This window comes from Channa argus, chromosome 20 (genome assembly GCF_033026475.1).
Source record: "Channa argus isolate prfri chromosome 20, Channa argus male v1.0, whole genome shotgun sequence".
Lineage (NCBI taxonomy): Eukaryota > Metazoa > Chordata > Actinopteri > Anabantiformes > Channidae > Channa > Channa argus.
Window position 1 is genome coordinate 3,771,202 of NC_090216.1, and position 27,801 is coordinate 3,799,002.

The window sequence follows — 27,801 nt, forward strand, 5'->3', positions numbered from 1 at the left end:
AGCTGGTGTCAGGTGTTGGCAAACCTGAAGGTGTGGTTTACAGCTAACAACGTATCTTATACTTATAAAAAAAATAAATAAATCTGTGTCAAAATCAGGTTGGTGCAGCAGGACATTGATCCTAAACACTGAAGTGTTTAGGATCAGGAGTGGCCAAGTCAGAGCACGGCCTCAACCCAGTAGGGATGGTGTGGAATGACCTCAAGAGAGCTGTTCACACCTGACAACCTAAGAAAATGGCTGAGCTTTAGCAGCTCTGGAAAGAAAAATGGTCCAAATTCTGCCTGAATGTTACAGGAAGCGCTTGCTTGAGGCCATTGCTGCTACAGGTCAGTCAAACAGTTCTTCCACCATTAGTTTGTGTGTTTAAAGCGTGTGTTCAATAAAGACAAACAACATCAGGACCGTTTGTGTTGTATCACCTTAGAAAAAGGGTGTTTGTTGAAATTTGTGACCAATCTTTACAGAACATTGGAAATTGCAAACTAACCCTCAAGTTTTTCTTGAAACTGGGATTTGGCTTTTTTATTACTGCTGATACTTCAGTTCACCAGTGGTAGTTAAACAACCCAAACAACATGGCCTCCCACTCCGCAGGACAGCTGAAGGAGAGGTGGTGCTACTGTGTTGGACGGCTTCTCACTTTCTGTCGATTGTGTTGGAGGGAAATTACACACGGCTTAGGTGACTTTATGGCTATTTGCAGCGGCGCAGCTGGTGTTTAGGAAATAAAAAGCGAAACAGCTATAAAAACTGCACGCATGTCAAAATAATTTTAGGTCTGGTTCTGTTATCCTTACTTCAAACCACACAAGTGAATGAAAACTTTAAAATAGTAAAATAGGTTATAATAGTTGTAATAAATTATACGACATCTTGCTGAGGTTTGGAAAATGTCCTGGTTCAAAGGTTACACGAAGTTTTACTGCGTTGGCACTAATTGTTGTAAACGTTGGTGCTAGTAATCTGCTAATTCCTAAGACACTGGGCCAACACATCCACACTAAGGCAGCAAAAAGTGGCCCCCAGTTCATGATCTCAAACACACATTCTGATCTGGAAACTGCCCACAGTCAGCTTAATTACATCAAGGTTCCTCTGTGAACACTTAAATGTCAATAAAGCTACTTTCAAAAACATATAGTCTGTGCAGTTTTACTTGTATTTCACAGGTAGCTTCTGTGAGCCTTGTTTAACTACAGCAGGGGTGGGCAACCCATGCTCCTCGAGGGGCTGCATGCTTTCCAACTATCCGTGGCACTACCCACTGCTCGCTCAGCTTCTGATTGACTGAAGGCACCTGATTCAGGTTATCAGCAGTGGGGCTAGTTGGAAAACAAACGGGGCCGAGGCCCTCGAAGAAGCACTGCAGGATCGTTCGGACAGATAAATGCCAATCTTCAAGGGTGTTGGTTGTTAGCAGTGGGCACAGTGTGTAACCTTACACTGCACCAGGTGTGCAGGTAAGCAGCAGCAGGTGTGAACACTCCTTAAACCCACTTAAATGACATAAAGTTATAATAGTTTGTAGTCAGTAATTATGCAGCTTTACGCAGTTTTTGTTCAAATATGTTGTCATGTAAAATACATTTGATTGACTGTGTTTCTGCCAGATGACATTGCAAAGCATTGAAATGAATAAGGGAGCTGGGTTTTTTCATGCAGACCTAGTTTCAACAGTGGACAATTGAAAAAAAAAAAAACACAAATGACATTTAAAGTCATTTGTCCGTTTGTCACTTAGGATGGAGGCAGTAGGACCAAACCTAAAGCCAAACAGTACAAACACAAAGGATTTTAGTGTGTATGTATTTGAGCTTAAACTTTCCAACTGTCACCTTCCTCAAAGCTTGATTTTTTTCATCTATCCTAAATCCCCAGAGATTTACAAGCCAAACCAGCTGCTCACACTTGTAAAGCCAAGAGAAGGATTGATGAAGAAAGCAGTGTGAGTGTGACACAGACACAGGCAGTAAGCAAGCTCTAGGGTCCGAAGTGAGATAGCGAGCTCTGAACTTACTGGACTAAATGAGAACAATCTGGACTGCCTGTGTGAGCCGACTCACCCAGAAATAACGAGAGTGCGAGGGAGGGGAGCGTGGGAGGGAGCGAAGCAGCAAGAGGATGGGGAATTAAAGCACTCGTCAAACAGAAGAAGGATTGACAGGAGGAGAAGAAAGTTTCAGACACCTGCGGCGGAAGCCCCGTGCACACAGTTTGGCTTGGGGGGGGGGGGGGGGGGGGCTCAGGTCGGGGCCGGACCAGAGCAGACCACACTGGGCTAGTACTACTGTGAACATCCGCGCTGTAATAACTCAGGGACTGGGGGGTTTGAAAGGTGATAGCCTGGCAGGAATTGGTTTACAGCCAAAGCAGCCGACACTTGTAGATGCTGAGACTTCCCCTTCAGACAGAGGAAAACTTAAATGTAATCGGTGTAAGGGTAGCTTTCCTGTCTCTGAATGTTTGTGTGCACAGACCTGCGGCGAGTCGAGCAATGGAAACTACATGATGGAAGAGGACAGAGTGATGAAGACTGACTATGGTGTTATGAAAGCTGGTGATGATGATATAAAGCAGGGAGGTGCCATTTTTGGCCATTGGGTTCACCAGGTGTTTTGCCGAAAGGCGAGCGTGTTGGACAGTCTCTGAGAGGGTTCCTGTTCTCCGCTGCATGGGATTAAGGAATACAATACAGGCCGCTGGTTTTACACCAGCTGCTGCCTGAGGCTCTAGTGTGCGTTTGGTTTATTTGCCATTTTTTTGATGTGGGGTTAAATGGCCACGGCAATCGTGCAGACTGACAGTAGGAAGTGTTGAGACCTAAAGAGATTAATTCCAAACTGCAAAACCAAAACACTTCCCTGAAGACTTTCTCAGATACAACAGAGTGTCTTTAGAACTACGGCTGGGTTGTTCAGTGCAGGCCTGTCCTTAAATTACAACAGAAGCAACTTATTCTTCTGGGCCGGGATCTCAGTGGACTTCATTCACACAGATGTGCTCTATGTTGAAACAATGCAAGGAGCTGCGTTGGTGGGGGGTGGGGGGGGTGGTGTTGTTTCATGTACCAGTGAGACAATGACATACGATCTGGGGAGTCCAGTTGGAAAAACAGTATCTGCTTAAAAAGCTTGTGGTTTGCATTACTAAGACAGAACTGTACAGCTCCTGACAGCACCTGTGGTATCGTCACTCTTTTGAGGTAAACAAAAGAAACACAGCACAACAAAATAATTATTAAATAATAATTAGCATTTGCTCAAAAAAGCTTATTCTCTACGTGACACCCCCCCCCCCCCCCCCCCCCCGACCTCACCGACCCCTGCGTGCGTGTGAAACACTGTAAAATAAAGACAATGGCACAGTGTGAAAAAATAAACCCCCTGCAGCAGAGGTGACAAAGCAGAACAAAACAGCTGCACCTTCCACTTTGCTGCAATGCACAGTTGTTGCTGTTAGCTTGGAAACCTTACGACCTGACATCAAATAAATAACAAAAGATAAAATATTAGCTGCTGCGGTAATTTTCCACAAAACCTGTGCCTAAGTGTTTTAAAGTGTTGCACAATATTTGGGCCACTGATGAACGGAAACAGTAAACCTGTTACCCAAACTGGACTTTATGCATCTGTCTCTGCAGATCACAAGTGTATTTCAGAGCAATTTAATATAATGTGTCTGCAGAGTACAGAAAAGTTTGACATGTCAAGGCAGTGATGCAACGTTAAAATATTTATGCTTGACTGCCAGATTGCATGCATTGACTGAATTCTCAAAGTAAACTGTCACCTTTTATTTTTTCTGAATATCTCATTTGCTACATCTTAGATTATTTTCTAAAACTGTCCAAACACCAAAGACACCACTATATTTCCTTATGTGTTTGTGCTGGTATCAGTGATTCCCTCTGGATTGGGCTGAATGGGGTTTGGAGACTGTTAGGTCAACACTGACCCGTGTCCACAGATGGTTTGCAGTAATGACTCGTGTTGCCGGTGGGGGGGAGGTAGCGAAACTGGCCCAGAATAAACAGTCAAACAAACACAGAGGTAATCCCAGGGTTGTTTAGGTTAGGTCCAGATAGACTGGTGCCTGGCATAACAACCTGTCAGTTTAACACACCATAAGGTGTTAGAGATTGTTATTCTTAAAACTCGAGTTCTGTACTTTTACTTATTGACACAGTTTTAGACAAAGGGAACACACGAAATATCTTCAATTCAAAGCAAAAACTTAAACAAATAATGTTTGTTATGCTAATGGATTTGAAAAAAGTGGGCCCAGCAGGCTGCCTTGGGGAACTCCTGGTATTTTCTTATTCGAAGCAGCATTTTCTTCTAAAAGATTAAAAAAAGAAATGCTAGGTAGCAGCTGCTCTCTGCTCCAAAGAAAGAAAAAAAAAAAAAAAACAACAAAAAATAAAACCCACACACCCAGAAGAAGAATCACACACACACACAAAAGCGATTAGACATAAATATTGATAAAGGTAAAAAGTGGGATTGAAGTTCAACAATAAAACAATTATCAGTCACTCAGCAAGAACTCTTATCATTATTAGGTGGAAGACTATGGACTGCGTAAGTCCAACTGCACTGCTTTTCTTTCACTTTAAACAGGGCTTTCCTATTGCTTGGGATGTGTGTGTGTGTGTGTGAATGCAAAGGTTTCTCTGCTCTGCATTCCGGCTGGTCACTCGTGCTGCCCCTCTCTTGGGACTGTCTGAAGGTACCGAGTCCCACTGAACCATTTGGGTGTGGAGGCGACCAGCAACACACAATGACCCTGGCCGGATAACAATGGCCACACACGCTTTGTTATGCTTTGGCTCAGTGTTGCGCCCTCCCTTCTCCTTCTCATGTGGACCGGGTGATGAATTGCTTTCCTCACTTTCAGTGCTTGGCATGCGCTGTGGCCTCGCCAGACTCCAGCCGACCACTGGGACCTGCCCTGTTTTCCCTCTCCCTGACTCCAAACAGTCAGCAACTCCACACTTCGCCCAACCTCCACACCCTCTCGCCTTCCCTTTCTACGATATTGTTTTCCCTGCTATTTTTAAAACATTGGCAGATCATCGGAATAATTTCATTAATGAAAACAGTGAGTGAAGATGACGCTGATGAGAGAAATCGAAGATATTTAAACAATAAGTGTTAAATAAATCGCCATATAACTAAAGGAAAAAAAAAAAGGTGATGAAAACGGAGTTTAAAAATACAAGCTTCAACAAAACCTTTTTGTTAGAAGGCTGTGCTGCCCATCTCTTTTCATGCATGTCCAAATGATCTTCCAGGGGGACTCTGAATGCATCACCACAGAGGGAAAAAGTTCATGTGTAGTATTAGGCTGTAGACAGAAAGTTAGAAGCCTGTGACGCCACACAGAAACTGACGTAACCATATGTCCAATAATGCAAGTAGCCCAGTGTTTGCTTAATTCCTGCACCCCTAACACTCCCCACTACGCTTTTCTCTTATACTGCCTGCTATGCTCCGACAGGCTTTGAACAGCCCTTTAAAGTACAGCTTTAATAGTAAAATAATTGTTTTTTTCTTCTTATAGAACTTGACTATTGGTTATTGTAAAAAAAAACAAAAAAAAAACAGAGCAGACAGACTACACATGAACCAGACAACGGAGAAATTTCGACCCAGTGTTTGTTCTTTGGTTGTCATTCCAGTGGTGAGCAAGAAGCAGACAGCTGTGGGAGGGGGTGCACCATACAGTAAGTCTTTCCCCTTGTCCAACAAAACCCTTTTCATTTTCTGCAAATAAACCTTACAGATGGCAACTAGACAAGCAAAACACTGAGCCCAGGACAAAACCAACATAATCCCGTGAACATTTGCCAGCCTGCAGAAGCTCATTCTGCCAACTTGCTAACACGAAGACTATCCACTGCCCACATGAGACTTGAGAGCTGGTTCTCACTTTATGGGATGCAAAGGTGTCACAGGAAGTCAGATTCTTATCCCCTGGCCGTCCAAGAGTTCTGCAGCTGGAGAACGGCTGCTCTGAGAGGCCTAATCCTCAAGGATTAATGTGGGATACTGTACACACACACACACACACACAGCCACAAGCCACATACACTTATGCCTGTATACAGACACTCACAAATCACGTTGACAATCTCAGAGAATCCTGAAAATAGAATTTAAAGGAAAATTCTGACATCAAACTACTTGGGTCCTTATTCTGAAGTACTAGGGGGAAAAAAAAATCATGTGTTATAGTATGTTATAGTTACCAAATATAGAGCTCGTGAAGTCTGTTGGGCCAAGTGATGTCTATTTGTGGAAGGGTGTTCAATATTCAATAAATCACAAGTGTTTCATCATCTAGAATAACTTATTACCCAAATCTCCAAATTACCCAGTTCACTTTTGTTTTTACCTACAAGTGCTGAAAGAGACCTGGTTCCCCAAACTAAAAGGAAAACCTCATTCAAAAGCACATTTGTATTAAAAAACAATTCATAATGCAATTAAAAAAGCAACTAGATAACAGTGGTAAACGTTTGTTTTTTTCCTCCTGCCTTTAACTAACACCATCTCCCATGACGCTGTCTGCACCAAAAGCATTTCACCAGCACTTTTGACACGTGTCAGCTCATGTGCCGCATCTGCTACACACAGGAAAATGCAACCTGAAGTGTATTTTACTCTTCGTTTTTTTTTTCTAGTCTAAATGTCTAAAATGCTCAGAAGAGAGCCACAATCAACGGCTGGGGGTCACAATACGTAACCAAAGTTGTTTACCCCTGGAAGTGCCTCCAATGCACAAGTCCACATGCTCCACACACTGTGTTTCCTTCTATACACACACAATAAGACTACCCATCAACCCATCTATAATCTGCACCACTTTATTTAGTTACCAATTAACACACACGTGCACGGGGAGAACATGTAATCTCCACACAGGAAAGCCACAGTCAGCAGGTGCATTCGAAAGGCGCCAGCATTTGGTTCCAGGTATCAGCAATTACGAAAACACCCTCACCATAAACAGCAGAAATGGCAGCTAAACGTACCATAACACCCCCATGTGGCACAGAATGGTGCGTATATATGCGCGTGCTCGTGCACAGGCTGAGGGATTTCTGTGTGTTATCAGGCAATAATGTAAGATTTGTTTTTCGTCTCACCTCTGTATGTGTGCATGCATCCCTGTGACTAAGCACCAAGCAGGACGGATAAAGTGTGGGTGGGTGTGAATGATTCTGACATCATCACCGCCTGCTGTCTCGTCCTCTTCCATTGCCCCCATGCTGACAGGTCCTCTATTGTTCCAGCATTGCGTGGGCTCCCAAGGTTCCCATGTGTTAGAAATCATCCACCCACGTGCTACAACAGACAGAGGCCCAAGACTATGAAACTGTATACTGAGAGTCTGTGGGCTGCAGGACGGGTCCTGATGAAAGACAGTGTGAATATAGAGAGAATAACAAACGCCAGGCTCCGACAGAGTGTATACTGCACACACACACACACAGAGCAGAGACACGACAACACACTTGCACACAGGTAGACACACTCCATAGGCAAACATTTCTGCTCTGTCACGCTAGAGGCTCATACAGCCCAGACTCGAGAGCCAGTGGGAGTTGGAGTCTGGGGGTAGGTGGAGGGATGGGTAGCTGGGATAGATGGATGGGTGGTGGTGGATTGGATGGATGAGGGGGTTTAAAGAAGCCTGGTTCAGGATGGCTGAGCCCACTTCTGGTTTTCCTCAAAGCTGGTTTGGATGCAGGCCAGACCAGACTGAGTGTGCTGGCACAGGTGAACACAGTCACACTCTTGGCTCATAGTCTCCCCACAGATCATTACAAACACAGAGGACAGAAGTGGGGAGTCTGTGAATTTTCAAGTGGAGCTGGACTCATCTGCATTTGTTAAAATCATCTGCAGACCTGCGTGAAACACTATTTGCAAACATTTTTGGACATTTTCTTGCTATTCTGCTTGAGGACCAGATGTTTGAGAAATTATTTGGAAATGAATGTAACATGAACATGTGGTCACCAGTGTAATTGATGCAAACAGATGTTATCTATGACTTCGGCTTTAACATTTATTTAAAAACTCAAGTCATTTAGAATGAAGGAGGCCACAATGTGAATATGTTATACGAAGTAATAAAGCCCTGGTGTGAAACGTGTTGCCGTGACTAAACTCCGTTTTACTTCAAACGCTTCAAAATGACACCTTGTTCAAACCGTGACCTCCTGGTGTTACCGTGCCCTTGACAGTGCCATTACTTCATACAGGCTCCCCATTGTTGGATCTTTGTGTTTTTTTATGACGACACCTGTACTTGAAAACGTCTGCCATCTTGCGTCTAAAACTTTGTATGGAAACCCAAATCCCTGGAATTTACTGGGGCCAGTAAATGTGGGGTTGGTGCCCAGTAACCCTGCTATTTATTGATCAGCCAGTGAGCGATAAATGTCTGCCGTTTCATTCTCACGGAAAGGGCTCTTTGGAAATTAAGACCTGCATCCGAATCAATCCATATCGGGATAAATCACATTATTTAATCATAATGCAGCAGTAGATTATAGTCTCTTATTGCAACATGCATAATGCACATTATTAATACACTAGTAGTTTTTCTTAACCAGTTCTTCTTCCTTTGCTGCCAGAACATGCTTCCATCAGTGCAGGGTAGTTAAAAGCAACTTTGTCTGCTTGCTGTGTTGGGCCTGACAACCAAAACAATAAGCTGAAAGCCATTAAACCCTCTATAGAGCTAAAGGGGCCTGCAGAGTGATACTTGACACATGGTCATTCAATCTATTGTTTCACTTCATATTTTTCCATGCAACATTTTGTAGAGAGGAAAGATCCACACTCTCTGTTTGATTACTCTACTGGACTCCAGTCATATCGTTTTTTTTTACGAGAATTAAAGAGCTTGGAAATTTTCTGTGGTTTTGTTTACAGCAACTTGGAAAAACTTGCCTGGTTTTTGCATCTGTCTTTTCTTGAGGTTTGAATCTTCAGTTGATTTAGTAAAACCAGACTCCAAACTGGATTTGGAGATGTAGGTGTCTTTGTTGCCTAGGGTTGGTTCTCTGGCAGCCATGACACCTTTATGACAGCAGCCTGACCCCAGTGCACTCTGGGAGCCCTCATGTTGATGGATGGTTCCTCTGCTCCCCAGTGTCATTGCCTCCAGGACCATTTCCCCAGTGCTCCTCAAGCCCCGGCTGTTTGGACAGGGGACCTGCAAGGTAAGAAGATGAATCGAGACCTGGTCACAATGGCTGAATGTGCTTCTGTGTATGATGGAGAGGCTTGCAGGTTTCAGCACTGGGGTACAAGTTATAGATGTGGGATTGGCTTACAGTGAAGACAAAGCTCACTGTTGTACAGACAGAGTGAGAAGCCACTGATGCATTTCATTGGTATGTTGTTCTATGGACATGTATCCTTTATGGATATTTTGTGATGTTTCCCGACAATTATATTCCAGTAAGGACTTTGTTGAATTGCTGTGGCATAAATGAGACTAAACTGGAGTTGAGGTGTCCAATTCTTCTTCATCACATTGCTACAAGCACTAGTTCTTTGGACGTTTTGACCCTAAATACTCACAGGATGTAGAGCTGCTCTTTCTTAAAGCGAAAAGAGGAAGAATCTAGGTTTTGCGAGTATTTATGTAAAAGCAACTGTGCAAAAGTGGTGTACTACTCCTTTTACTTTGTTCCGTTATCGTCTTTTTATATTTAAATACATACACTTACCTTGGTCTTCAGTCTGACAAACCTCTACTTTATGATTGACGCACACATGCTTCTACTCATGGACATGGACATGCTGCATACGTGCTACTAAACTCAATGGCAAATCTAGATAGTAAGTAAGAAGAAATGCACTGAACAACATAATTAGGTGTAAAAAATTGACACACTATCAAACTGTTTGACGTGAACATGGTCATGAAGGTTGAAATAAATGTTACAATGCTCTTTGTGTGGCTCCAAGGACAGTTTGAGCCCACACATATTTGCTCCGTGTGCAGGTATACTAAGAGAGTGCCTCCAGAGAATGTCACAGATACCATAGGACATGCAAATGTGGAAATTATGAATGTGTCTTAAGACTCCAGGAACAGCTTTGAGTTGAAGAAAGAATTTTGTTCAATTGTCTACATTTGGTATTGGAGGACTACGTGACTCATGCTGACTCCAGACCGTTTTCACCTACACAGAATCAAATTTAGCAGACGCTTTTATCCAAAGCGACTTACAAGTGAGGTACAAGGAAAACAAAAATCTAAGTCAAGGAGAAAACATCAAAGCAAAGTCCTATCAGAGGACATGCATCAATACAGAATCAATACAAAAGTAATGGATATAATACATTTGTACCACAGTAGTCTCTTTCCTTTGTATGTCCCATTCAGTTGTCTCAGCAATGAAAGTCTCTGACATACAGGCTGAAGTATTAAAGGTCTTTCAACTGGAAGCCTGAGTTTTTTTTTTGTATGTTATGTAAGAAGTGAGCACTTTCTATAGGAATAAGTGTGATGCTGAATATTAAAATGCGGCATCCAGTTTTCTTAACACATCTCCTATATTTCTGCAGAAATTCTTCAATTTGTTTGCAATTGTTCTAAACTATGTTGCAGTCAGTCTAAAAACAGCCAAAACAGGAAGCTGTGGTGAATTTTGGTACAAAGTGGTGCCACGTATCAACAATCAGCATTAGTTTGGTTCAACTATGAATACATTCTTTGACTAATCTTAACCCAGCAGTGCTAAGCAAAGAAGTGGACAACTAAAAATGGACTTTTGGAATTAGCTTTTGTAAAGCTTGGATGTGTCACATGTCTGTAAATATAAGACCCAAATGCAACATTTAGGCTAAAGTGAGATGAAGAAAAAAGACATTTATTACTAGAGAAAAACAAACACTAAATCTCTTCCCGGTGAAAAGGAAAATCAGAAGTGAGCAAAAGGAAAACCTAGATTCTACAAAATGTGGACAAACACAAGCAGGGTGTAAATAATTACTTGGACAGGATTAGAGCTGGACGAAGCAGGAGCAGAAGGTCTTTAGAAGTTAAACATGAATGGTTCTACACCAGAGTTCAAGGAAGAACATGACATAAGAACTTGCAAAACTTAATGAACATGAGTCGAGTTTAAAACAAAACAGGAGGAAGAGTTGAAGGCCGGCAAACACGAGTTCAGAGGAACAATGTGTTTGCTGCGTGAGCACAGACAATGATCTGGCAGAAAATTAAGGGGGGTGAGGAGCTTTTATACTGTAGTTTGATCGAAACAGCAGCTGTAGCTGAGCATGGGTGTGGCTGACGGTGGGGGTCTGGGGGCAAAGTGGCTGGGGCAGCAGAACAGGAGGGCTGTGGCCAGGTAATGGAGTCTCACAAGGAACAGATGAAGGAGTAAACATGGGCCACAGCAAAACGAAACAGGTGTTTCCTGCACCGTGAGCAGCAGTAGGGCCTCCATCAGTGTTCAGCTTACCAGAAGAGACCATGTGCAGTTTGTAACGTTGTCGTAACAGGATTGAAAATGGCTTAAATTTTGGTACGTATACAAGCGGTGTGTTTTGGTGCACAGACGTAGGCGACGTGAGGTCTTTGTTGTCGCTCGTTCTTTTGAGGGGGGTGTGGTGCGTCACAGCCATATGACACAAATCATGAGAGTTTGTGTGTATTTGGAAAATGGCGCCATAAACAAACTATTTACTTCTATTCCACTATAAGAACTGGTTACAAAGTGCTTCTGCATATATGCCAAGTACGGCTGACTACGATCGTCTTCTATCGATTTTGTTGATGTTGGGTCTCTATAACGAAGCCTTGCTCCCGAGCGTTCACATGCTGTGTGAACTTGCCGTGTGCTTTCTGGTGAACAAGGCTTTCTGTGTTCACTTTGCTCGGCAAACAAAGTGATTGAGTGGTCCTCTGTGTGATGATTTGCAAAGTCAAGCTGCTGCTGGATTTCCTAGCTCCATACCAGACAGGACACAGCGGGTCACAAGTACCAAGCACAGGGAGCTGTAGACCAGAGGCTCTGGTATCCACTTTGCCTAAGATGCAATATCCAAAAGAGCCTTTGCAGGAAGTCTCAGATAATTTAATGTTGTGCAGCTCCTCAACTTTGGCCCATCTTGACTGATGGTGCAATGGAAATTGAAGATTTACAACTCCTGCAGGAGCCGCTAATCATCGGAGACGAGAGGCTTGGTGGGGTGGGGGGTGGGGATGAGCAGAGGCAGAGGCATGAGTGTCCACTGCTGACTGCATCCGACTCAGTCCACACGGGCTTGTTCACTTACCCACAGGTAAACAGACCGACAGGCAAGCTCACACACACTAAAACACACTCCTTGTTCGCTTCCTTCAACACAACGGCCGTCTTGGGAGGATGTGCGGAAGACATCGCATGTGTCCTCCTCCCTTTCTTGCCGTTTGGTGGTTTCTGTCTTGCATGTGTGAGAGACTGAAAACCGAAACGCACACAACAACAACAACTACTACGAAAAAAAAGGCTTAAAACAGAGAAATAGATTTGCAGGTGGCCTAAAATAACAATAAGGATGAAAAGAAAGAGGATCTGTGTCGTCGACTGCTTGCAGCTTCTTCACGAGCAACTGGATGAAGGGGAGCAGAGCTGAGGGCCGGGATGAAAAGGAGAACAGTCGTGTCACATCAAATTTCTCTTGGGTCGGTTTCATTTGACAAAACCCAGGCGAGCACCGACATTTGCGGCCCTCTGCAAGGTGAGACAGACATGTCTGCGACAGAGTCTCGCTGTCAGAATTAAAAAGATGGGAATTAACAAGAGGCAGAGACTAAAGACGGCTGATTATTTCCAAGGCCACGTTGGATGGCTGTCAAAAATAATCATGCTACATATCATCAGGGTTCAAAATGTAGTTCTGCTTTGAATATTCCCTATTTATACACAAGTTAAGTTCACTACATTCCCCAACACACACACACACACACACACACACACACACACACACACACACACACGCACACACCTCTGCTTACTCCTTCAGACACAGCCCGACATTATTATCCCATTTGGATGTTTTCTTAACTCGCCCTATCTCACAAAAGTCTTTGATGTGACCATCGAGCTGCCGTCTCAATGCACAATAACAATGTGCAGATGGAGCTCGTGGAGCAGAGTGCAGAGCCCAGTAGGAGGAGGACATGCTTTAATTTCTACGGTCGCCTCTTGTAGAGCTGACCTTCACACCTCCGGTGATTCATCAAGGTCGTCTTCTCCTCAGAATTTTAACTCAATCAAATCCAGATATGCAGCTGGAAATGCTGTAAGAAATAGGCTGTTTAACAAAGTCTGACCCAGTGTCGTGAAAAATATTTCTCTATACAACTAAGATGTAAACGCAAATACCTTCTGACCCGGATTGTTTTCTATTAACAGAACGAGAATGTATGTTGTCATGGAACCTGAACAGTAAGTCACGAAGGCATTTTAACTGAAGGCACCAATGAAAAATTATCCAAAATCTTGCAGTAAAGCCAGAATATAAACCTGGTGGAGTCCCCCAGGGTTATATTCTGGGCCCCCTTTATTCACTATATATGCTACCACAACATCGATTTCATTAAGTGGAGCAATACCAACTGATCTGTCATTTATGATGTCCTACCTGGCAAAAATTAGGAAAGCATGATAGGAAAACCTTAAAATGAAAATCAGAAAAAGAAAAATGACATGAAGGGTACAGTGCCTATAAAAAGTACACCCCCCCCCCCAGAGGTTTTCATCTTTTATCACAAACTTGATTCACAGTGAATTTATTATTTTTTTGAGAAAGACAAAAACAAAGTAGGTGATTACATAAGTGCAAAACAAATCAAAGTTTTTATTTCTTTGCTAACGATGCACTAAGTTCAGTCCAGTAACTAACTGTACACAGGCCAGAGTGTCAACTACTGCATTTCTGAATAATTTAATGTTAATTGTAGGTTTGCCACAATAAAACTATTTTCTCCTTCTGAATGATTCATAACTGGGAGTTTTTTAAATGGAAACAGTGTAGTGCAGCTTTACATTTGTCCAAAAATGTGGCATTTTTAGCATGGAGCTGGTGACGTGCTCTACTTGAGAGCATTTGGCGGATTTCTCTGCTACTCTGTGCTTCCAGTGGCAAAACCTTCCGTATGGTGAAAGCCTATTTTAAAAATGTTCCAAAATGTTGAGCGCCGAGGGTGAAGTCACTGACATCAGGCCCTGACAAATGTTTTCTTATTGCTCTTCGCCCACAGAGAAGGTTGTATTGAGAGACGAGGAGTTATTTCAAGAATGTTTCCTGCCGCCGAATCTGCTTTTATAATCACAGGAGATATTGCTGGGACGGCTTCCACCCTTATTTTTGGTGGCTGCCGCACTCCTAAATTCTGTGCAACTGTCAGCTCGGATACGACGACTTCAACAAGCCAATTTATACTAAATCAATAAAAGCAGAACAAGACTATCGGTGAGGTAAGAACATATATTTAGCTCCCAAGATGAACTACTTTCCTTCAGATATGTGAAACGGAAACCTCGTTTTCTGCCTTCTTTGGTGCTTTGGCAAGCTTTTACATCCCACAATCACAATACCACCAAATTAAACCTAATCCATAAATTTGGCCACCCCTGTGCTTTTAAAAGGAACCTCTATGGTGAAAGAACAACATTCCAGTTTCATTAGTTTACACTGCTGATATTAATACTATCATTACAATTGGACATGGTTTATTTTGACTACTATTACTGCTAATACAATAATAGACCCCAATAGAGGCTGAGTGAGGGCACAGGATCGAGTTTGAGTTATTCCACCTCCAGCAGCTGCAGCAGGAGCCTGGAGGGGTCAGACATACAGTAACACTTGACCCCGTCTCTGTGTGTGTGTGTGTGAAGCGAGCATCCCACCCTCCCTCCAACTCCAGTCCCTGCAGACCAGCAGAAAGGGCAGTAACCTCTGAAGGCTTTGTTTGGCTGGCCGGAGTCAGAGCATAGGCCCACCATTGTAAGTCTGGGGACTCCTATGTTCGAGCTCTTGTTTTCTTTGGGAAGCAGGAAATTGGATGACTGGCTACCTGCTACAACAACATCCTGTACTTGAGAAGCCGTCTTTTCACCCATACCCACCTATTATTTCCCTTTTCCATCATACGCAAGTGGTCAGCCAGCAAGCTTTTCTCTTTTTTCCCCCCTTCTGGTCCTGGGGGCCCTGTGCGTGGGTTTGTCTAGGTTCCACTCAGGTTGAGATCAAATTGGCCCCATCCAGATGCTTCCGTTGAAAATAGTGTGTGGGGGCCAAATGCTTTAGCTTTTGGAGCCTGACTCCACCTTGTCAGGTTAATGGCCCTTTGTGAGTTGACTGGAATGATAGTGATGGTGTGCAAAAATGATGTTCCTATTCAAACACACACACTCACACACAATCAGGTCTACTTATAGCTCTGTTAGTGCTTTTCAGGTCAATTCAGACCAATCAGGGTCTGCAAGAGCCCACTTGCCTTAATGTAAACAATCTTAAGGATTATAGTGCTATGGACAGGATTTAGGTGGGTGTTGAGAGCTGATTCCGATCTGACCTCTGGGATATTCAACTTCCATGTTAGATATTAAAGATAATTGCGGCATCATCGGAAGAGATTACGAAGCTTGCTCTGTCGCCGGGGGGGGGGGTCACAAAGACCACCCATATTACACATGGGGGCAACAAAATTCCTTTTGGCTGAGGGACCATAAAAGAAATATGTATGCAGGGACAGTGTAACTAATGCCAGCGAGGTGAATGCACACAGGTATGCACATGACCATAAACACTCGTTTCGTTCCACTTCGTTATTTAGTCTGACATCATGTTCTTGTTACACGATTTACTTTGGAGGAAATTGTATTTCCCCGGCCAATCAGCAGCCAGCTAAAATCTCAGTCACGCTGCTGTTAAAGCAAGCTGTAAACACACCATGGGCACGGTGAATGTGTTTTCACATAGATTAGCAACTACCTCAGAACAATATTTAATGACCTGCAAGTCTGGTTCGTGCCTCTTAACTCCTGAGGGTGTATGTTACTAAAGGCTGGTTGCTACTTTTGCCCACATCTACATAAAGGCTGGTAATTTGTAAAAGTCTGTTTCTGTGTAAAAACACGACGTGTCCATACCAGGTGTTTAAGGTCATGTTTGCCATTTCCTTTATAATACCCAAATATGTAGTCCTCCTCCTAGTTTGTGTATGAGCAGTGCTGGAATAAGTACTCAAAAACTGTACTAAAGTAAAAGTACAAATAAACAAACAATGTATTGTAGTAAGTACAAGTACCTGCTGAAATTACTTAAGTAAAAGTAAGTAACATGATTTATATTTTACTAAAAGTACTTGACTACTTCTTTCTCTGTTGACCAGTTTTGCGTTATGTTTGGGGGAAATTAACGGCGATAGACATAAATGACGGCGTGAAGCTGATTAAGTATATGATCTGACGTTTTTCTCAGTTGTATTTCTAAACCACTCATGTCGAGTAAGAAGAAGAGGTAGCCAACGGCAACGTCTCAGTCATCCAGGTCTGGTTGTCCGAAGATTAAGTCATGTCAACTGGACTCCGAGCGAAATGTTTCTAACCAAGAAAAAAGAAGCCCGGCTGATATGATTCAATCCTCAGATAAATATGGAAGGAGAAAACTGACTATGCCTGTCTCTCTACTGGTTTGTTTTCATAAAAAAAAAGAAAATTGGTTTATTATGAAATGTGTAAAGTAAGGTCATTGTCATGCAACTTTGATTAGAAATGTAGTTGAGTAAAAAGTAGAGATATTTGCTCTTAGATGTAATGGAGTTAAAGTCAAAGTAACCATAATTAAATCTACTTAAGTAAAGTACATACACATGAAAACTGTATTCAAGTACAGTAACACAGTACGTGTACTTCCTTACCTTCTGCCACTGGGTATAAGACAGACAAGCAAGTCAGCTACAGAAAAACAAGCAAAGAACAAATGGTACCAGCTCCTATTTGTGCTTCTCTGCTGTGCATCGTTTAGATTACAGATTTTGAAATGACTGCAGTGTCAGAGGACAAAACAAACTGCATCGGCAAAGAAGGCAACAGCTATTCGGCTGCTGGCACGTGTGTGTTTCTACAAAGCTGTGTTCCCTGCACACACAGTAACGTCAACCTATAGCATTTTCAGATGTACACTCTTAAAGCCATTTTGCAAAAAAAACCCCAAAAAGCCATTTTTGCCTACATACAGAGCCACAGCGGCCAGAAACATTAACACATCTAGCTACCTTGATTTAGATGTAGCTGCAGCCTGTCTCCCATGTGGTGCTGGTCAGGTTATGTGCACTGGGTTTAACAGAGCTTTTCACTCAAAACAGCTGCCTGTCTGCTGCTGGAAACAGTTGATGAAAGCGATAAGATTGACACCAGAACGCTTCAAAAGGTGGGGGCTCTAAAACCAAAACATTGAAAACAGTGGTTTGTCACATAATACAAATATATTATGCATTTTTTCAATTGCTAAAATTAATTTATAGTTGCACTATACATTTATAGTCTGCAAATTGACCTACATCAACATGTACAGCTGCATTAAATTCATGCAGTTTTTGTTGTTTTCCCATTTTGGCCAAAGAGAATCACACCCAGATATAAATGAGCAGAACACACCAAAAAAAACCTGATACATAGGCAGCATATTCGTGGAATCAGCTAAAAGACCTTTGCATGCTTAAAAAGACATGCAAGTGCACAACTACACACACATACTCTGATGTCAGAGGCAAAAAGAAGCAAACAACTCCTCAGTTTTTTGTTTACGCCTGACCAAAAGATTTTTCTACCCACGATAAAACCATCACCTAAGAAAACAGACCTACCTACCATCATACTATATCCCAATTGTTACAGGTGAAAGAAATTATCCAAATATTTGCGGCAGATGATTTATTCTATTTGGAGAAACAGGCAACATCTGTATTTTATCAATAACATTCATAATGTATAAAAAAAAGAATAATAAAAAATGCTTAACAGAAAAAAACAACTATATTCTAGGATAAAGAAACTGACAAAATTAAAAAAAAAAATCTGATTCTGAGGCACTTATGGCTTGGCAACACTTGTAGAGTCTGAGTTTTCCCAGGTGGTTGTAGTCAAGCGTCGGAGCCCATGATTATAACCAAAGGCGATGCACTCAAACACAATCACATCACAGTCTGATATGTCATCACTGGCTAGAGAGCTGCTGTATGGATTTTGTCACTGATCTACAATGACCATAAGTATTTTCTCTGCAACAAGACGTGGCCTCTAAAGACACAGTATTTATCAATAGTGTTTTAAAATGCAGTTCATTATGGACAAAAATCTATTTACAACAGAAAACAGCTAAGGAGATGCTCAGTGATTTCTTCCTGCAAACAAAGAGTCTCTAGGTTTGTTCCAAAGCTTTCCAAAGAAACGAGCAGTGGTTGCACTGGTGTCCAGTTGACCCCAGCTTCTCTCGGCCTTTTGTAAAAATGCACTGTTTCAGTCAGAGCTGGGCGAGGCAGCTGAGTCTATGTCGTCATTTTCCAGGTCGTTGGGTGAAGCCGACTGTCCTCCTTTCACTCTCTTCCACTTCATCCTCCTGTTCTGGAACCAAACTTTCACCTGTCACAGAAAAGCACGAGTAATTAGTGGAATAATAATAGAGCCAAATTAATTATATTTTGTTACAGGTCTATAATTAATTGTTGTAAAATGTAATGTCATCAGCGTACATGGACATAACCGATGAGCTAATTTAGCTAGACAAATTAACATCATGTGTTCAATTATTTTCACCAAGGTTTTTTTTTTTTTTTTTAGAAAAAATGTGCATGTTCCAACAGGTGTGTGTGTGTATTTTATTTATTTATACACACACACACACACACACACACACACGTTTTCTAACCACCACTCATCTTTGAAGTGGTGGTTGAGTGGACCAAAGCTACTTGTATGTAACACAAACTACAAAATAAATAAATACTTTAAGCATAAGGGCTTTAAACAATAAGTAGCTATACTACAGTAGATTATATTAGCACTTACACAGTCCGCAATGGAGAATGTATTTTTTCACTGTATGAAATGGTAATAGGTTCACTGTGGCATTTGTACAACACAGTCAGCAGAAAAAAACAGTGAAATAATCCTTCACAAATCTCTCAGCAATGAATATAAACTGGCTTGGTTTGCATTGGCCTTTCAGGGAGGATGAATTGTCAGTGCAAAGTGGTTCTGGCTCAAAAATATCTACCAAATGCAGGCACCGAGTATCGTATAGACAGTGGGTCAAACGAGTCAACTATCAGGATGTCGGCCTACACGGGATGTGAGTTTAATCGCAGTGTGGCTCATGCTCACTTGTGTCTCTGCACTGCTCTGAAATGAAAATGATATCAGGCTCAACTGCCCAGCCAGGAATAGAAACAAAAACATCCACTTCCCAGGAGTCAAGAAAATTACAGGGTGAAAGTGGCAGAAAAAACACTGAAAAAACTGAAGGGGGAACATTTTTTTCAGTCTGCAAGTGAAAGCATCCACTGAAGACTTTATGAAAAAATTACTATAAATGAAATGTAGTGAAAGAATCTACAGATGCTTCTAACACAAACACAAGAAAGTCAGAATATACAAAAGACATTCAAGGCTTATCTGGTGCTTGTGTCTCTTTATTAAACCGAAACATAAACATGAATGGTACCGAGACCAAAAGAGGCCTTGTTACTCAGTCCCAAACACACTCATTTTACTCAAATCTGTTAAAAAAAAAAAAAAAAAAAGGCCTATAATTATATAGTTATATAATCATATAGTTTGTGACAAAATCTACCCAAAAAAGGAGTAAATGGTGAATTTGTCAGGGGCTATTTCCAGCAGCAGATTAATCCTTATTCTGTATTCTAGTGATCATTTGGTCTGTGTGGAAGTCAAAATAAACTCCAGTACGAGCGTTAAAGACAATCTGTCCAAACAGAGAGTGCCAGTGTACTTGTTCGGAGTTTTGGGCAAAACTAGAGCTCTAGCGTAAGATCCATCAAAGCTTTGGATGCACAGGTTGTTGTTCGGTTGATGTAATGGTTGTTAATTGTTGTTAAAAAAAATACAAAGTGAAGATGTTGGCACAACATTTTAGGTTTTTTTTAAGTTCACAAAAAGTTGACAAAAGTGGTCTGAAATGACTGTGGCATTTTAAAAATGTCTTTCCCTGTGACCATTTAACCCGTGAAGTTTGAGTTGAATATTTAAGGTCAAGGAAGCTTTGAGTTACCATACGTCCTACTAAGGATACCCCCCCACCACCTCTGCTAAACTGGAATTCATTCATCTGTTCCCACATACTGTAGCCTCTTCGTCTGAGAGTTGTTCTGCTCATCGTGGCTGATTGAAAGGACGGCAAAATGCCAAAGCATGTAGGATGAGTTGGAAAAGTCTGGCGAGTTGCAGTGGGAGCGCTGAGTGAAGATGGATCCTGGCTATGTGGGCCTGTCTGTGTGTGTGTGAGTGATTCAGAGGTCTGGGAAATCGATTTAGCAGCAGTCGGCAGTATGTGTGGTCACTGTGGCACCGCGGCCTCATTAGGAGGAGTTGGGACACTGGGCCTGACATGCAGGCTGGGGTTTTATCCAGCAGCATCGACACATGTTCGCCCAGTTTCATCAAGTCTGGAGCTGTCGCCCACTCGTTAAAGCTGCATGTCACTTTGATGCAGCCACAGGATGAAAAATATTCTGGAAAAATCGATTAATTCCAATTTAAATGCAACTAAATTTACCACCTTTAAAAGGGCTGATTTCCTTTGTCTTTTTGTTTTATATAATGAAGCAGGACAGTGTGAAGCTATTTATGTTACGATTCTGCAGTATCATGTATGTCTTTGACCTTTAATAGGGAATTTTGCTGCAGAAAAAGTAAAAAAAAATTTGATGTTACAACAAATTTACTCCTTAAATTTTCTGGATTTATGTTGCTGCTAGGTTGAGTTTTTTGGGGCTTCACTGAAAGTACTGTGCCATTAAATAAAGAGAAACATATTCATATTATTATTACTGTGGCCTAAAAAAGAGGATGCCAGGTTATTATTATGGTCATATAAGAAAAACATGGTTGTACCTGTCTCTCTGTGAGATCCAGATTGACGGCGATTTCGTAGCGGCGGAGCCTGGTTAGGTAGTTATGGTGGGTGAATTCAGCTTCCAGCTCTCTCAGCTGCTCCTTGGTGAAAGCTGTGCGTTCTTTTCGGGCCTTGCAGCTGGAATCCACCTTAAAACTGGACTCCTGGATATCTGGAGAGAAAAATACATTTCGCAAAATGTGAACTACAGCTTTAGTTCAAAACTCGATTAGCGTTTTAAAGCGAAATATGATCCAACATATTTTCATACTAGTGACGGGTTTTAGCAGTTTCTTTAAATATCAGTGAATACACACTTAGTTTTATTTAATATGGTTAATAAACTTCTTAGAACATTTATTTTCATGTTATTTATTAATCAGATTAGAATCTGCTCCCTAATCATTTTGTGACCAGCCTCCATTTCACTATAAAGAACCTTTAAATGCTCTCTGACCAACAACCCACAGCTCCAAAGCCTCTTTAATAGGCCCCTTGTGTAGTAAACACCAAAAGCAGCACTTTAAAAGCAGACCACCCTGACCTGAGCCTAGGAGTCCCGCTTACCTGTAATGTGTGTGTGTGTGTGTGTGTGTGTGTGTGTGTGTGATCTTAATTTTTTTTGCCTGCAGTTTGTCTATGTGTCTGTGTGCCTGAACACGAATGCACCTTCTGCACGTTTGTCCATTGATGGTGCGTGTGGCACAGGGCAGGGGGCCACCAAACCAGCCACAGAGGGACTGAGTTAGGAAAGGAATGCGGCGGAACATCGTTAAAGCTTCCAACAAAAGAACAAAGGTGGGGATGTGTCCAGGTCTGAGCGCTACACGGGTTTGTGCGAGTGTCACGAGATCTCCCGCCAGAGCAGAGAATGATTCACATGAACCCATCTCTATATGAGAGTAAACACATCAGAAAAGATTTGAGCCACCGCTCTATGAAAGTTGCGCTTGGTTGTAAGTTTGATTTGATCAGTTTGCCTAATAAAGTATTATTCAACATTTTATACGAGAATTCTGCAGCGTATTGCTAAGATGGATTTTTAACAAGGTGAATATAAATGTATTTGTAAGTAAGACCGTTCCTAACGGGAAGGAGTTTAGGTAATATTTATCCATTGGTAGCAACAATAGTATCTGATGTAATCTCTAGAAAATGGCTCTAATTTGTCAAAGTGAGAAGTTTTGCTTGGTGCATGCCAGAGCACCAGGCCAGAATGTGAAATGGACTGCCGGTACCTGATCCAGATGTGACTGGGCAGACCAGGACATGTCTGCATGTGTCCAATTTACGCATATCTGTTTAATGTGTACAAATGGCTGAGGTGTGTGCTGGAAGGCCCATGTGTCAGGCCCAAAAAGCTCCTTGTTGTTGTTCAAATATCAGGAATGACACGCTTCCCTGACTGTGCCAGCACTGCTTGGCCTGGTCAGGTCTGGAGATGTGTCAAGCAGGCTTAGACTGAACACCTGGCAGGGCACATATTGGCTCTCACTAAACAGGCCCCTAATAAATATCCTTCACAGCCAGAGGCCGTAAACTTACAGGGAAAAGGCTTCTACACCCAACAGGCTCCCAGAGACAAATAGCATTTGGTGCTTTTTTTTTTGTGGTGGATGCTGCAAAAGTAGTTTGTCTTGATCAGGACTGAATTAAGGCTGTTGTAAAGCAGCGTGTTTGTTTTAAGCCAAAAAAACAACAACAGGCGAAGGTGGGAGCCTTGTTTTTAGTTGGTAAGCAGAACTGATTTCATGAGTTTATAACCTATTAAAACACTCAGGGTTATTCACATGTTTAAAGTATACAAATATTGTAGGCAATGCAGACAATTCATAAATAATATAATGCTTTTAAACCATGTTAAATTATACTATCACAGGGTAAAGTTTTGTTGATACATGTAATCTTGCACCTTTGTCTTACGTGTTACCTACTGGTTTATATGCATTTATGAATGCTTCCTCAGAGGTATTAAGAAATTTATAAAAATTCAGTTTGTCAAAAAAAATTGGATTTTTAAATGGTAATGCATTAAAAGGTTATGCACACCAAGCAACCACACACACACACACACACACACACACACACTGCTAATAAAGGATAGAAATGAAAATGTTTTATAATGAAACTGAATTTTTAATGTTTCAGAAATTCTTTCCTCAATTTATCTAGAATTGGAGACAGATTGTAAAATGATATTATTCCAGGTAACAACAGTTTTACATAAATATTGTTCAAACTTTGACTTAAAGTCTACATTTAGTGAACATCAGTGACTACCACATTTCTATAGCAGTACACACACACACACACACACACACACACACACACTGTATAGCTGTAATTCAAATGCCTTCAGGACATTTTCCTAATATATGCTCCTCCACCAGCTAGTCAACGCAAGACTGAGTGAATTATTTTTCTCTCTCTTTTTTTTTTTTTTTTTGGACCAGGACCTGATGCAGTGGTCAGACATGTTGCATGCACTCAGTGGGAGATTGTGTTACGGCTTAACGACAGGAAAATGTCAATGGATAAGAATGTAAAAACGTGGGCTCACAGGCAAGTGATTTTACCAGACGTGGTCTGGCATGTTTTCAGTGTAGTGAGTAGAGGTTACAATAAGGTAATGGTAGGGGGACCGACCGACCCCCCCCCCTCCCCTCCCACTCCTCTTCTTCAATTAGACTAGTGCCTGTTGCAGACATTGCTCATGTAGTTTTTCCAAATTATTATTTGTGCTCTTTCTAATCGGATATGGTTTGTTTGGTCTGGAGAAACCTGAAGCACAGTCATGCCACTTTATCACATCAGTGTCGATATCCAGACTGTCGTGATGGAGCTAACTCCACTCAAGTCCAAGTAGATAAAAGTAAACATTCAGATACGTAAATACTAAATATACACTAAAAGGATTTTGATCTCTACAAAGTTTTACAGGAGGTGAGAAGAAGTAGAAATGTCTAGTATTTGTCGTCTCATGGCCAAACTTTTCCTCTTTGTGAAGGAAACCCGACACAAATTGTGATGAGACAAATATTCTACAGATGAAATGTGGATGCTCCACATGTGCTCGACCTTGCTTTAATATGCCAACGTGAAATTCAACGCATTTAAAATCTGGCACCCAGACAATCAGCTAAAATATAATCATTTGCTTCAGGCTGTTGCTCTTTTGCTGTACGTGTTAATTTTAGGGCTTTTAGAAATTAGTCCGTCATGGGTATCAGATTTGGTTCCTGTTAGCAAGTGTGAAATATGATAGGGGTAATAAATTGCACTGAAATCCACAAACATCAAGTATTTTAATTTTAACACATTTCTTCAGGATGGGTCAAGACCCATCACCTCATTTTGTTTTGTAGCAAAACACTAACAATTGACTCCAACTGCTAATAATTTACATTCTGTGAAAGAATCTAATCACTGCAAATACTCAAAAAAAAAGAAAAGAAAATCGTTTTGGGATTTTAAAGTTCTGAAATTAGAATCAACTACAATGGTTTTATGCATGTGTGTTTACGAGCAAAATCTATAATAAATGATATTAGATACAATCTGAAACATCTGGGACCCCTTAAAAAAAAAAAAAAAAAAAAAAAAAAAAAAAAGAACTTTTCCCCACATAACTCTGAAGTCATTTTTCTACCCAGCATCTTCAGTGTGACCGTGCTGTTATGAAACAATGGTCTCTTTCCAACGGATACAGAAGCGCAATGAAACATTCAGATTCCTCATTAATCACTTCAGCCTTTTGAAAGCACTTTAACAATAAGAGGATGCAACTGCTACTTAAAGTGCGTGTCATAAACACAAAAGTCTTGTCACCTACTCACCTTTCACATAGCAATCTGTTGCCAGTGCCAAATATGCTGAGGGAGAATTTGTGTCAATGTCAGCTGTGATACAGAGCACGGGAGAAATTGTGAGCCGTGACATGCTTGAGATTCGACATTTAATGGTCCAACTATGGCCACCTGTGTCTGTTTAGGGAGGAGTTTGGCAAACACCATTGTGGGATTATAATAATTTTTAATCCAACTAAATCAGGGAAATTTGTCAAATCATGACTTGTCCTCATTCAATGTCACAATCCCAAGTTTCCTAGCAACCTTTTCCCCATATTTCCACCACAGTATACACCTGTGTATAGTAGAAAAGGAAGAGCGCTCACTATAATTTTTAATGCTCCCAAATGGGCCTTTTATTACTCTGTCTTCCTTTTCCAAGTCTACTGTTATTCTTTTTTGGATGCTCTCTTTTTTCCTATAAACCAACTCTCCCAAGATAATTCCCACCCTGACTCACCTGTGACATCTCTCTTCCTCTTATTGGAGCTCTTCTTGTCCGAGTCCCCTGACGCCACGCTCTGAGGTGAGTATTCTCCCTCCAGGCACCCAGGCACAGACCCTGGCAGTCTGTCTCCACTAACACTGTCCAGCTCAGGCCCTCCATCCCCGGCTACTACTACTGCAGGAGCAACAACGGGCGGACAGGCCTCAGGTGCTCTCACCCGTGTCTCACAGGGGTTAAACTGCCATTCAGCTCTCTGGTAACCCCCCTGGCTCTCTTGGTACAGTCTGTCATCACGGGGGTAGGCTGCGTGCGGCGTGGTCGGCACCAGGCAGGAGCCGGAGAAGTCTGTGTAGGCCAGGAACTCAGGCTTTTGGTGGAGGGTGAACGGGGTCTGCTGGTAGGGTGACTGCAGATTGGCTCCTGGTACCCCTGAGTGAGGGTTCCTCATGCAACCCCAGATAGGGCTGCTGGGGTGGGCGCTCCGCATGCAGCTGCTGGCTGGCTGATCCATGGTGATGCAAAAGCACTTCAGTCACTCTTGAATAAGACCTTATTACAAGTCTTTTCCTTGTTGAGGAGTTTCAAACCTCCGCCTTAGAAAGTAAGTTAGGACTGGAAATCTGGAGCTTTGTCACTTTGGGGAAACATCCAGTTCGGCTGTCTAAATGCACATCATCGTTTCACTGCATCCACTCCTGGAAACTCACTTCTGTCAGAGGTTGTTGACTCTTCCAAAGTACAGAAAGTGTGAGGATAGACGCCTTCCTGTGACGGCGCACTTCCCTCTCTCTCTCTCTGGGAGTGTATGTGACGTCCTCTGGAGCCTCTGGTCCACACACTTTCGCTCTGTGTTGCACTCACACACCCTCTCTCCCTGACGGATCTGAGTGGTTTGTGGCTCGGCAGGAGAGTTGCATCCGAAACTGCATGACTCCCCTTCTCAGGCTGGCTGTTTTCACAGCTCTTCTAAGGCATTCTTGACATGTGAGCCCGCCTCCTTTTTAAACGTATAGGTGGGAAAGAGTGGCAAGTTTATGGAGTGTAATGTGAGATTGCAGAGGAGGAGCCCTGCCGGCCACATGTTGGTAGTACCCTCCAACCAACCCTGCCTCATCAACTATTAATCACTGGGGAAATTTTATATGCACATCTAATGGGCTTTCCAGACGTGGGGCTTTTAAAGGGACATTGTCTGTAAAATATAAAGTGAGCACCCACCCACATGGGAGCTGGGGTCCCTGACTTATTTCAGCTCCTTAGCAGTTTCTGACACCCAATTTAGTTCCTTTTTTGACACCCTTTTGAGGAACCTTAGCTCACCATTTCCCACTGGACCTCTGATCCCTGCCTGTCCTATGTAATCTAAAAAAATATTTTTTTTCTTCCTGATTTTATGACTTTTAAAGTGTGTGTGCGCATTTGTGTGTCTGTGTGAATTAATGCTACACACCCAAATCCACCTGGCTGGACTTTCTTTAACTTTGAGGTAACAGAAGGGGGCTGGATTTGATATTGGTTATCCACACCACTTGAGGTTCTCTGCCTTCAGTGAAACACAATATGAAATTTCAGAGCCATATTTCAAAAATACAAGCTCATATTTTCTCTTAGCAAGGAAGGATTGTGCGTTTTCTTTGCATGTTGTGCGTCTTTATGGAGCTCTTCTTACTTCTTACGTCTGCAGTTATAACAGTAGCAGTTGTTTGTGACAGCCATCACGTGTAGATGAACCACATCTGGATCAAGCAAGGCTGTAATTATTCAATTTTCTGATCACTGATTTTTAATCTCTGCACGCTACTCATGACAGAAGCCACTTCCTCAATGAAGTCATGTCTCTAATACCATTAAAACTTTTTTTGGCTAAACCAAAATTTGGACTAAATTTCAGTGTATCTGTTACCCAATAAACCCACTGAACCACACTTCACTGAAATGCAGTTTGTTTTTTTTTCATACTGCTCATATTTGTGAGCTGAAGTTTGCCTTCCTGCTCGTGTGTCCTCACTCTGCTCCTGACCTCTCAGACAGGAGGACAGGCAGATCCCACCTACACTGAGATGAGAGGGAAAGCAAGATTCAGAGAAAAAAACAAAAGGAGAAAAAGTAAATATGAAATAACCATGACAAAAAGTGCCAGAAAGACAGACAAGAAACAAACAAAAAAGTGCTAAAATAAACCTTTGTTGCTCTTGGTACTACAATAAACACAATGCATTTGAGCCTCAAGAAAATTCAAGAAAAACAAAAAAAAACAAACAAAAAAAACAAACACAAAGAGATCAAAAATAAATGAAGACAAAAGAGAAACTCAGGCAGAGGGAGGGAGACAGAAAGA

At 41.9% G+C, this 27,801-nt stretch overlaps 1 protein-coding gene across 1 annotated transcript; it reads right to left on the reverse strand.

The window, feature by feature from the left end:
• Positions 1 to 17,953: 17,953 nt before the first annotated feature.
• meox1 (mesenchyme homeobox 1) lies at positions 17,954 to 27,531 on the reverse strand. Its single transcript, XM_067487246.1, has 3 exons — positions 25,476 to 27,531; positions 21,167 to 21,339; positions 17,954 to 18,676 (listed from the first exon to the last, which is right to left on the reverse strand). The coding sequence occupies exons 1-3, from the start codon at positions 25,972 to 25,974 to the stop codon at positions 18,554 to 18,556; spliced, it is 795 nt and encodes a 264-aa protein (XP_067343347.1). The 5' UTR covers positions 25,975 to 27,531; the 3' UTR covers positions 17,954 to 18,553.
• Positions 27,532 to 27,801: the final 270 nt, after the last annotated feature.